The 12,115-nt window shown below is 38.0% G+C and overlaps 1 protein-coding gene across 1 annotated transcript in view; it reads left to right on the top strand.

Annotated features, from left to right (window-relative positions):
* Positions 1 to 12,115, top strand: part of ush2a (Usher syndrome 2A (autosomal recessive, mild)) — a 216,151-nt gene that overhangs the window by 6,753 nt on the left and 197,283 nt on the right. The window contains exon 5 of the mRNA XM_013910893.1: positions 1,172 to 1,337. Coding sequence (XP_013766347.1) covers positions 1,172 to 1,337 — 166 coding nt within the window. The remainder of the gene's footprint in view (positions 1 to 1,171; positions 1,338 to 12,115) is intronic.

Genomic DNA, 12,115 nt, shown 5'->3' with positions numbered 1-12,115 from the left:
TTTCTTTCTTTCAGCTTATTGACACTGACCTCAACTTTTCTTTGGACCTCATATTGAGAGCTTTAGTCAATTGCTACCAAATACAAGTTCCATCCTTAGAAATTCACTCCAGAACTTTTATCTGTTTAATTTGTCATTGAATTATGAGTCATGTGGACATGAAGTGGACATGAAATTGACATAAAACTGGTTGTCGGTTACTTGTCAAATTATTTTACCTCTGATAATAGGGGCCATGTATTTAAAATATTTGTATTTTGTTTTTGTTAAAACTCCTTCAATTAAAGCTGAAAATATGCACTCCAGATATCTGGATTGTCTTTATTAAAATTCACTGTGGTGGTCAAATGAGAAAATTACAAAATTGTCTTGTTATCCAATAAACCAATAGGTTGACAGTCTAAAAATTGCTTAATTTTAAGTAAGCATATAGCTTTAAAACAAAGAAGCAAGCATTTTTTACTGGTTTTCTGAAATGTGTGTATTTTTTTCCCCCACATATATCATTCTTAATATCAGACTGCTGCTCACATAAAATTAAGTTGGACTCTGTGATGTTCAGGTCAATATGTATGGCCAGTAATAATTGCATACCTTCCTTAATAGACACTTTTATGTGTGTGTTAAAGGAAAAGTACTTGAAATAATTTCTGACTCGTGTTGTACTTATAGCAATTTACCTATTGGTGTTTTTTTTTTATATTTGTTTTCTTTAGCCTGTCTTTCTATCTTTCTCTCCACAGAGACTCACTTTTATACCTACGTGCTTGTACAGACATACATTCAAATGCTCTTTTTCTCTTGCATGTACCTAACTGTGATTTATAGGGTTTCCTGCTCTGGGTTCATAAAAGCCATGATTTCCCATAAAATGTCAGTGATGGTGGTTAATATGACACGTAGAGAGTGTGTGCGTCTGCGCCTCAGCGTAGCAGCGGAAACCTTACAGTCATGTAAAATATTGATATTCCATGTGAAAATGTCAGAATGAGAGACTGTGTGTAGTGTTGCTCAGCTTCATGGGTGTTAGAGTCCATTCTTCCCTTTGTTTCCTGAGGTGAAGCTTTAAAATTCTTACTGCTAAATATTCATGTGAACCTTTTTGGACTGTCAACTGATGCAGACATAATTGAATCCTTTATTGTTTATGTGTGTTTTTTGTTTCTCTCAGGATGCTCCTGGAGAAAAGTTCAGAGCAGCGGCTGTTTTTTTCTCTGACCGTGTCTGGGGAAGCTATCATTCTGCGATATGGTCAGTCCAACAATCAGACTTCTATGAACAGCTTTAGAACAGAGGGCAGACTAGGACTGGAGAGGTGGACACATCTTGTTTTGCAGGTGAGTAATACATAGTTTAAGTATCCCCATGGTGAGTCGTGTTAAAGATGCTATGGTTGGACACTGTCAGAGGTACATGAATTTGATCGTGTATATTTACACCCGGGCCGCTTGTAATCATTCTACCATGAGTTTTGTTTGTAGCTGCAGTACTTAGGGCTGTGAAAGCGGAATTGTCTCTTTTTATTATAATCTGATTTTCTCTGTCATCCTCTGTGTCTGTTTTACTCTTTCATTCTCTGTCCATCTTTTTCTCATCCACTCTGTGAGCTGGTGGTAATTATACTGGAAAACATCTGTTTTGGAACAGCTGCTGGGGCCAGGGGCATACACATTACTTCAGACCCACAGACACAGATGCTTTCCTTACACTTTCAACACAATATTTCAAAAGTCTATGGCCTGAATGAAAACAAAAGCAAACAAGCAAACAAAAAACAAAGCTGCTGAATTTTAGTTACTTAAGTTATTTGGGACTTTTTTCCGTGATTTGTACAATATAACAAAGAAAGTACAGTCTTGCCTATACAACTGTATCATTTTTATTTTACTTAAATATTTTTCTAATTGTTGATTCTTTTAATATTTTTTTTAGATAGCAGTACTTTAGTGCATGTGCTTTTGTACATAAAATTTGATGTATTGGTTGATAATTCTTAACTAAATACATTTGTCTAATTAAGTTATCAATATTTTTTCCCAGCTAAACTTGGCATCTATTGGTACAATTCAAGTGAACTTGTGAGTTTCTCAATGCAGTGCCTTTTTCTGTCTAAATATTTTACATATATATGCACTGTGTGTTTTCTTTGGGTTTCTTTGGTTTTATTCATTTTTATTTCTTTTTTCCACACTATGAGTTGATGTAAGTTTTATATGAAGTATAAATTTTAATTCAATTCAATTCAATTCAATTTTATTTATATAGCGCCAACATCACAACAATTTTAGGAAACATTCAGTAAGAAATACAAGGTGGTCTGGACAAAATGAGGCTTTCATTAGCACTGATCACACTAAAATGGCAGGTAGTGAAGTGGAGAGAGTTTTGAGGCCCCAAATGGATCCCTATGTGTGTTGATGTGAGTGTTTCTGGTCCGTTGAAGGGTATCATTTTACAGATTACTCCACTGGACAATCTCTCTTTTTCAGGATCTCTGAATAACACGAAGGCTAGTGTAGGGGGAAAATATGGTTAACATGGTAAGCCTTAAATTCTTGCAACCTAAGTTGTATTTTTTTTCTGTAAAAACAGAACAAAACACAAATTTTAACAGGCATTAGTAGAATTTATCCTGTTAGCAATATGATCTGGAATTTAGCTGTTGAGTACAGCTGCCATACATTTTAGGCAATCCAGGAAAACATCTTCAGACATCAGATAAAGGCCTCAGATGTCTGACCATAAACAAAAAAGCATAACTTTTCCCATCAAACCTCCCATCAGACCTTTGACAAAACAGCATCAGACTAAAAACGGAAAAAAAACGCATCAGGCGATATAGTCTCAGAAAAAATGCATCAGACTAAAGGGTCTCAGAAAAATCAGCACCAGATTAAAAAGGTCTCAGAAAAAGCGACATTGGACTAAAAGGTCTCAGAAAAAAAGGGCATCAGACTAAATAGGTCCCAGAAAAAACGGCATTGGACTAAAGGTTCCATGCTTCTGACTAAAAGGTCTCAGTCAAAATGACATCAGGTTAAAAGGGCTCAAAAAATGGCATCAGATGATATGGTCTCAGAAAAAAACGCCATCAGACTAAAAGGCTTCAGAAAAACCACATCAGACGACACAGTCTCAGAAAAAAGTGAGAAGCTTCCTGCCAGCCAAATTATTTTCCAAGTGATCAGTGTGCGAGACTGGCAGAACATGGCTGTGTCCAAATTCAGGGGCTGCTTCCTTCAAAAGCCACATTTGAAGACCGATTATGTCAGAGTGAAATGATGAAAGCTGTCCAGTGTCATCCAAATGTGGCCAACAAATGCGTCCTATTTTCCTGAGTTTTGGAGGATGGGTCGCACCTATGCTTCGTCCTCCCTATACCAGGATTCATTGCAAATCAAGGTTGAAGGAATTTTTGGGGAAAAATGGTGGATGGTCAAACGAAGTGGTCCAGAAATAAACTTTTAAAAGTAAGTGCTGAGTTTTATCGCCCTTAAATATTCAGCGGAACAATTGTGAGTATAACAAAGACTCTTAAAAGTTACATTTAGCTAACTTTCGGCCAAGTTATGTGACATTACTGATATTGCCACTAAATGTGGGTTAGGTCCTCCATGATTTGGTTGGTTGGTCAGTTAGTTTGTTAAGTTAGTTTCTGGCCAAGCTGAGTCTGTTTGGCGATGTGAAGCCAAATGTACTTAAAGGTTTTGGGAAAAAATGAGCAGACAGTTCACTTTTGACCTGTGGATTTTGTTAAGGAAACAGACAGACTTAACCATGACATGTGGAAGTCATAGTTACATGAGCTCTCATCTTGTAATGAGCAACTGATAATAAGACAGACAGTAAATGGATAAGTCCTCATTTTGTTTCTGCTGTTTTTGGCATGCTTATATTATACAACCTGAGACCGTTACCTTTCTTATAAAGCCCAAGATATCTGCAGGATTCTGTCCCGTTTCCCCTTTTTTAGTTTTTTTTTCTCTCTGATATATAAAATATTTCCATGTAATTCTAAGGGAAAATTGTGTTTTGATCTGATAGTTAACAGATATTTAACAAAGTTATCTGATTTTGTTGTTAAGTGGCATGGTTAATTTCCTTCCGCAAGTATTCAGAGTCAGGAGAGACTGAAAAACCCACTAGTGAGAGGTGATGAGACAGAGGCTTTCCACCCCTGATGAAACAGCCGGAAAATTCAGCAATGCGAGGAAGATGATGAGGAAGAGAAGCCAGCAGCAGCTCAGAGAAGATGAGAACAAATAGCGGTTCTCTGCAGTTTAGAAAATGGTGGAATCATTTAAAAGAAATTCTAGATGTTTGTTTCTTGTTTGCAGAGGTATCGCCAACACAAAACATAACAAAATATATCATTCAGGGAATGACAAAAATAAATTTGTGATGAATCACTGATGTTTTTCCTGCAGGAAAGGACAGGGGAAAGAAGGAAAAATAAAGGCAAGCACAGACAACTTTGACAATGCTTTGATGTATCCAGAATATATTTAGTTAAAAAATGTTCTTAACGAAGTGGGATTGTGTTGGTTTTAGTGGAAAACGTATGCAGCTGACTTAAATAAAATATTCAAAAGAATTGCAAAAAGTTGTTTTTGCAGTTCTTGTCATGAAGTTGTCTAAGTATTTTATAAGGATGTCATGTGTCTGTATCCTCTCTCCTATTAGACCCTATTACCCAAAAAACATCAGCCTGTTTTAATGCTCTTATATCTTTAAAATCTTAAGAAAATTATGATATTGGAACTTTTCATCCAGTATAAGAATATTTACTACATCAGTTTACATTTCATTTTATTTGAAATCTACAAAAGGATCAAATCTTTTTAGTCTACTTTTAGCTGTTACTGTGATATTGCCCTTTAATATAACTAAGTAAAGCTTTCAGACAGTCATACAGGTATAAAGTAATATGAAATAGAAATAAATGCCTTAAATTTGAACTAAAATGTAATATTTGAGACAACAGAGTTAAATTCCACCACTGATAACTTTTTAATGTATAAAAGTATATATAATATAACATAAGACCTATTATATTTGTATCGTCAAAATGAAAAGAGACTAGTTTCATGAGCTACTCTAGAAAACTAGTTTACTAGCTAAAGTTAACATTACTGTTGGCTAAAGGGACTCAGGCCATGGCTGTGGCGTTCTAACATACACCTCTGATGAAACATCACAATTTTCTCCAATAAAAGTAAAATAAATTGCATAAAATAAAGACTTTCTCTATTTCGGTCGTCCACGGCTGTAGCTGCTACTGTCGCGGTTGCTAGGCAACAGGAGGTGCATTGTAGGCTTGGTTAGACCGTCTAATTTAACAGTCAGCTAGTCTTCGCAGGTCCTTCCTTTGCATTACCCGGCCTACTTAGACCAGTCCTTTGAAGGATGCAGGCCCTGACCTGATAACAGCGTCACCTGCTGGAAGCTTCTCTCTGAGGCACTTTTATCAGTAGCATAAACTCAGCCACTTACAACATCTCGAAACACCTTGCTACCATCCTAGCACCTCTTGTGGGGAACACCCCACATCACATCAAGAACTACACCGACTTCACCGACAAGGTCCAGAAACCTACCCTGGACCCAGATGAAACCATGGTGTCCTTTGATGTAGTCTCCCTCTTCACTTGCATACCTACCACGGAGGCAGTGGACACTGTCAGAAAACGACTACAAGAAGACGGCTCCTTGGAAGACAGGACCAACTTCACACCCGATCAGATTTGCACACTGTTAGACCTCTGCCTTACCACTACATATTTCAAATACAACGAGGGTTTCTACAGAAAAAAACATGGCTGTGCCATGGGCTCCTCCGTGTCACCTCTTTTAAAGGGAGAGTACCCAGCCATTGGTACAGATATGTAGACAACACCTGGGTCAAAATCAAAACACGAGAAGTGGAATCTTTCACTGTGCACATTAACGCCGTGGATAAAAACATCAAGTTCACCAGGGAAGACACAAAGGATAACTGTTTGCCCTTCCTGGACTGCGCTGTGCACATTGAAGAGAATGGCAACCTCAACATTGAAGTTTACCGGAAGCCCACACACACGGACCAGTACCTCCTCTTTGACTCCCATCACCCTCTGGAACACAAACTTGGGGTAATCAGGACCCTACACCACCACCCTACACCCTCTAAGCCTGAAGGGAAAAAGAAGGAACACACACATGTAAAGGAAGCACTTAAAACATGCGGCTATCCTAATTGGGCGTTTATAAAGTCAGCAAAGAGGCACGGAAAAGAAGATCAGACACTAGCGAGGGAGGATAAGAAAGACAGACGCAACAACATTTTCATCCCCTATGTAGCTGGTGTATCAGAGAAACTCAGGAGAGTTTTTCTCCAAGCATGACATCCCGGTGCATTTCAGACCCAGCAACACACTCAGACAAAAACTGGTTCACCCGAAAGACAAAACTCCTAAACACAAACTTAACAATGTGGTGTATGCTGTACAGTGCAGCGAGGAATGCCCAGATCTCTACATCGGAGAGACCAAACAGCCACTTCACAAGCGCATGGCACAACATAGAAGAGCCACCTCCATGGGACAAGACTCAGCAGTTCATCTGCATCTTAAGGACAAAGGTCACTCTTTCGAGGATGCCAATGTTCACATTTTGGACAGAGAGGACAAATGGTTTGAAAGAGGAGTGAAAGAAGCCATCTATGTCCACTGTGAGCGACCATCTTTGAACAGAGGCGGTGGTTTACGACACCAACTGTCTGCCATCTATAAGCCAGTTTGGAGATCCCTTCCCAGACGCCTTAACGACCACTCACATCCTGGGCCATCTGACCTCAGGAAATCACATGATAGGGTGGGGCCAGGTTTCACAATGACCTCACCAGAAACCCGGGCTGATTGTGACCCACACCCGCTTTCACACCTTGGCTCATGTGATTAGGTAGAGGATCATCAGGGGGTCCTTTGTCCCTCTTTGGGGGGAAACTCCCACTGGGTTTAAATCTGGGACTCTCCACCATTTGACCTTAGAACTGAAGAAGCTTCTCGGATGAGAGGTGAAACGTCTTCAAGCAACTTAAAGAAGTCCAGACGCTTTTCTTTCCAAGCTCCTTAGACTACGATGACCTGGATGACTGAGAGCCTTCACAGACACATTTTATCGGAGACATTTTAGTCTGATGCCATTTGTTCTAAGACCATATTGTCTGATAATGTTTTGTCAAAAGTCTGATGGGTTTTTCAATGGAACATTATGCTTTTTTGTTTATGGTCTGACAATGTTTTCCTGAGACTTGAGGATTTCCTAAAATGTACACTTTAATATATGCAGCTCCATATATCTCTTGGCAGTGTTCAGATGGTTTCCCCCAAGGATTTGTGTCTTCTCCCAGGAAGGCAAATGTGTAAACCACAATTCTATGCCATAAGACACCATACAGTAACTGTTAACAATGGAGAAAAATCTACCGTGGTCACCTTTCTATGTAAACTCAGCACTTCGAGCCTAGATTTTACTGTAAATGAGCGCTCGCCGAAAAATGCTGAAAAGGGTTTTATGATGAAGCACATGGCAGGTATAATGAGGTTGTATCTAAAGTAAACACAAATGGCTTAAAATATAAAAGTGGAGGGGACCATGTACAGCTTAAAGTATTAGACAATAAAACAGGATAATACTCAAAAGTCCAGTCTCCAGTTTCAAATAAAATTATAAAAGATTTAACACTAGAAACGGCAAAGGGGTTACTTGGACTCCTTTGGTATTTAAAAATTATGCAACTTTGTTAAAAGAAAATCCATCATCTCATATTTCATGACTTTTCCTAAATTGGTTTTATTCATCATATGGTGAGTATTGGGGTGTATGGGATAAAAAGAAAAAAAATATGACCATTTATGCCTAGAAGTGCTGAAGAAATCGTTTTGACCCTCATACAAATCAGTGTAAAATCCTGTGCTCAACAGTTACTGTGCCTCATATGCATCTTTTGATATGAAGGTTGCTACAGTTTTATTCAGAGCAAGCTATATGTAAATGATGATTGAATAAAGAGAACTGTAGTTGGATAAAAGATAAATAATTATTGTAGTGGTGAATAAGTCGGGAATGGGATATTGAACTGGTGTGCAGTTGAGGAAGGTGGATTACTGGATGCAGAAGCTGTGCTGAAATTATTGTCTAACTGAGAGCAGACTGCAGATACCAGTTTATTTTCAGATTCTAAAATATATTTTATTTTTTCAAATCTATAATGAAATAATCTGAGTCATTTGTTAAGCCCAGAATTGTTTTAGATGCTAATAAAATGTTTTGGAATTTTGTTTATTGATGACCTTGCTTTTCATATTTTTAAAAAGATATATCTAAAATTTTCTTTGTTAATACCATGTGTTCTCAAAACACAGTAAAATAAGTTCCATAATAACTAAAGTGGATGAGTGCTTTAAAGTGAGCTAACAGTGTCAAATGTAACTACATTAATGAATGTACATTAATAGCACCTTCGTTTTGCATTTAAATGGTTGGGAAACCAGGAGTTCTGAGTACGTTATCCATAATGTGCACTGCTTTAAAATGAAAATCATTGTGTCTAGCCTGAAAATTTGACTTGACAGTCTAGTTTACAAGCTTGCTGACTGGTGTTGATGGAACAGTACTTTGGCAGTCTAACATGTTGTTGGCTAAATGTAGTTTTGCTGATGGCTCAGTTGGTTGCTAGCGTGTGTACAGGATGCCTGCCTCTGGGGGTACAGTTGTCATATATGCCTTTGTACAGTATGCTTTATATGTTTGTTGCATATTAGTGTAGGCATGGGAGAGTACAGTAATTTACTAAAAGTGTGTTACGTTGGTGCCCCTTGAAGGTGTTTCAAAACTTTGTATGCGTTTGTTTTTGTGAATTCTCTGTGAATCAGTCTGCCTTTTGTTTAATGGTATGGTGATGTGATCTGCTTTGACCATTCAGAAGAATAACATAATCATACTTGACACTTAAACACCATTCGCATACCCCTGTTCTCCTGCACACACACACACTTATCTACTGGCTTGCTACACAGACACATACTCACAATTCAGCGGTAATTTGTAACAGTCTGTCAGCTACAATACAGATATTACCCTATGAAGGAACTCTGTAATTTAGAAACCTTTCTTATTCACATATAGTGCACACACACACACACACACACACACACACACACACACACACACACACACACACACACACACACACACACACACCCGTCATCTGTCGGTTTGTAAAGATCAAAACACCAAAAAAGACAGTCAAAAGGAATGCGGGTTTCCAAGCGCCAGGAGCAATTCACACACACACACACAGGGGTGCCAGGAGCAAGGTGCTGTAGGGATGCTGGTGCTCCCTAGGTAGTTGTCTTATCTGATTATGGTAACGATGTAGAGAATAGCGGAGGAAAATGTTGCCTGGGGGAGGGAGGGAATGACAGAGGAAGAGAAATGGGGGAAGCGGGGATGTGGCTCAGTGTAGTTAAGTGATAGCTGTAAAGTCAGTCTATCATTGGACTCACCTTTCAGTGACTTTTTGCAGGATATACTAATAATTGATAGTTGTCCATAGAAAAGCATCTGCTCTACAGCTGTGGATGAAGAGTTCAGTACAACTAGTCTCACACTGACTGATCTGTGTATAAGAATAATTTGGTGTGGTTGGTCTTCTGTGTCACAATGTCAAACTTAAATGAATTATTAGAGTCATGGAGCTCTTTACTTTTTTTTTTCTTCTTTACTTTTACTTACTCTTTTGTGCAAATAAATTATGTCAGTCTTGAGGTGGATCTACTATAGGAACTGAGATCTTGAGAAAATGCACTTGTTTTCAAAATCTGGAAATGTTACTCGTGCACCATAAATTGTGTTTTTTGTTTACTGAGTTATCGCTGTTGCTTGTTACGTCTGTGTTAGGAAGTCTGCAAGTGTTATCTTTATATGATAAAATGTTGTTATATTGATGACACAGTTTTTAATTGCTTCTACTCAGACACAGGTTCTGTTGTAGCTTCAGAGTGCTTTCATGTTTTTCAGCAATCTCTGCATGGTCTAAGCTTACGTTAAGTAAGAACAAAGTCAGCTGAGTTTGGAAATCCGGGGAAGTGGCTTTTAAAACCCACTGAATTTGTTCTAAGCAAAGTCTTTCCTTTTAACCTCTCTTTAAAGAGCTTGTTAAAGAGCTAAAGCCTAAATTTGGGTCCTCTATGGAGAGGCTTTCTTATGCTGCATTTCTGTTTATGATTGATAGAAATTAGGGCATTTTGTACATGAATGCATCATCTTGGGATCCAAAGAACATAAGCACTGTTTATCAAGGTGCAATAACATTAATTAGGAACACAAAGGCATTCAGTAATTAATCCACAGTGTATGCTTGGGTTGGTTGGCCTTATTTATGAATTGTCAGTTTCACCACCATATCTCTTTCAGTGTGTTTTATTCTTGTAGAAAGCTCTGTTCACATGGAGAGAGAAAACTGCTCATCACACCTACAGATTCATATTGTGGTGAGCAATGGTGAGTGGTGGGACATATTTCAACAATGAATAGTTGCAACAACAAAAAAAGGATCTGATTCTGCCCTGATACTACCAATCTGTCCAAAGTGTACCCCACCTCACGCCCTATGGTAGCCCTATGGCACCGAACCCCCCTCAACCCTGATAAGCAGAAGAAAATGAATGGATGGATTGATGGATCTGATTCTTTATGTAGACATTAAAAGTAAATGTTTACAGAGAAAATAATACATAGCAATTATTTATCTTTTAATCCTTTTGGCCTGTAGCACCTTAGCCTTACTGGGCTTACTTGGATTGTTTTGGAATTTACATTGTCTGTAGGTTGATTTGGGTTGCAAGAGAGAAAACGATTTTTAAAAATGCTTTTAGACAATTAACCTTCCTTAATCTGAACAAATGCTAAATGAATGATTGAAGTTCACCAAATTTATGTCCCAGTGTCATAAGTCGTGTGGGAAATTCAGTAGTAGCTGAGCATGATGAAGAAGAATTGTGAGATAAATCAGATACCAATAATATTAAAATTGTGAACTCTTGTCCTTCCTCGCATGGACAACCAGTCACACTGGAAACTTTCATTTCTTGCTATTAAATATAGTAATATATGAAAGTAGAGGCTGCACACATTGGCTCAACATATACTTAGAGAGTCCCAGCCATAAAGACAGAGAAAAAAAGTGGGGAAACTGACAAGTTAAGTATGTGTCTGGGTGTCATTCTAAGTTAAGGCCCAGTCAGGATTACAAGGACACACATGCAGACACACATCTGTATCAATGTATTTATTGGAGGGAAAGAACTAGTTGTTCCCATTGCTCTCCAATTTATTCTAAGGACTGTGACAGCTCATCTGTTTCACTAATCTGCTCTTAGACACTTTGGCTGCTAAAACTTCTACTGCATGTCATAATACCCTTAATGAATGTTTTCATGCGCAATTAGACTCTGGCCTGTGTCTTTGTGTGTATATGGACTGGTGTAGACTTGGCTGAGAGCTGCTATTTTGAACTAACTCGCCTGATAACACCACAGTCTTTGGAAACACCCACCTTTATTACCTACACCAAGGAGGTTATGCTTTTGGTAGCGTTTGCATGCACGTCTTTCTTTCTGTAAATGTGATAGTGTGAAAAATCTTAAATGAATTCTGATAAAAGTTTGGTTCATGTAACAATCTATTAAAATTTGGCCTACATCCACCAAGGTCTGCAAGATTAACTTAATTATTTATTGATCAACAGTTGACATCCTTATAACTTTGAAATTATGATTTTTACAAGTGTTGCGTGTATTGTCAACATATAGAAAGTATCATGTCACACGATACTTTAAAGTAATGTGCAATTTTTGTACATTGCACTTTATGTAGTCCTGTGTTGTCTACTATATGTCATATGTAGCAGTATGGTCTTGGAGGAATTGTCTCGTTTCTGTGGGGGGGGACACAATAAACCTTTGGTCAATATATTGCTATATATTTTTTAGAATGAATAGAATTTCTCCTTTTAAACATCTGATAGTACAGGACTTTGGGCAAAATCTGCTGTTTGTTTAAATCTGACTTA

The sequence above is a fragment of the Pundamilia nyererei genome, unplaced genomic scaffold (genome assembly GCF_000239375.1).
Source record: "Pundamilia nyererei isolate P.nyererei 1_Seehausen unplaced genomic scaffold, PunNye1.0 scaffold00051, whole genome shotgun sequence".
NCBI lineage: Eukaryota > Metazoa > Chordata > Actinopteri > Cichliformes > Cichlidae > Pundamilia > Pundamilia nyererei.
This window is presented reverse-complemented; position numbering and strand designations above follow the sequence as displayed.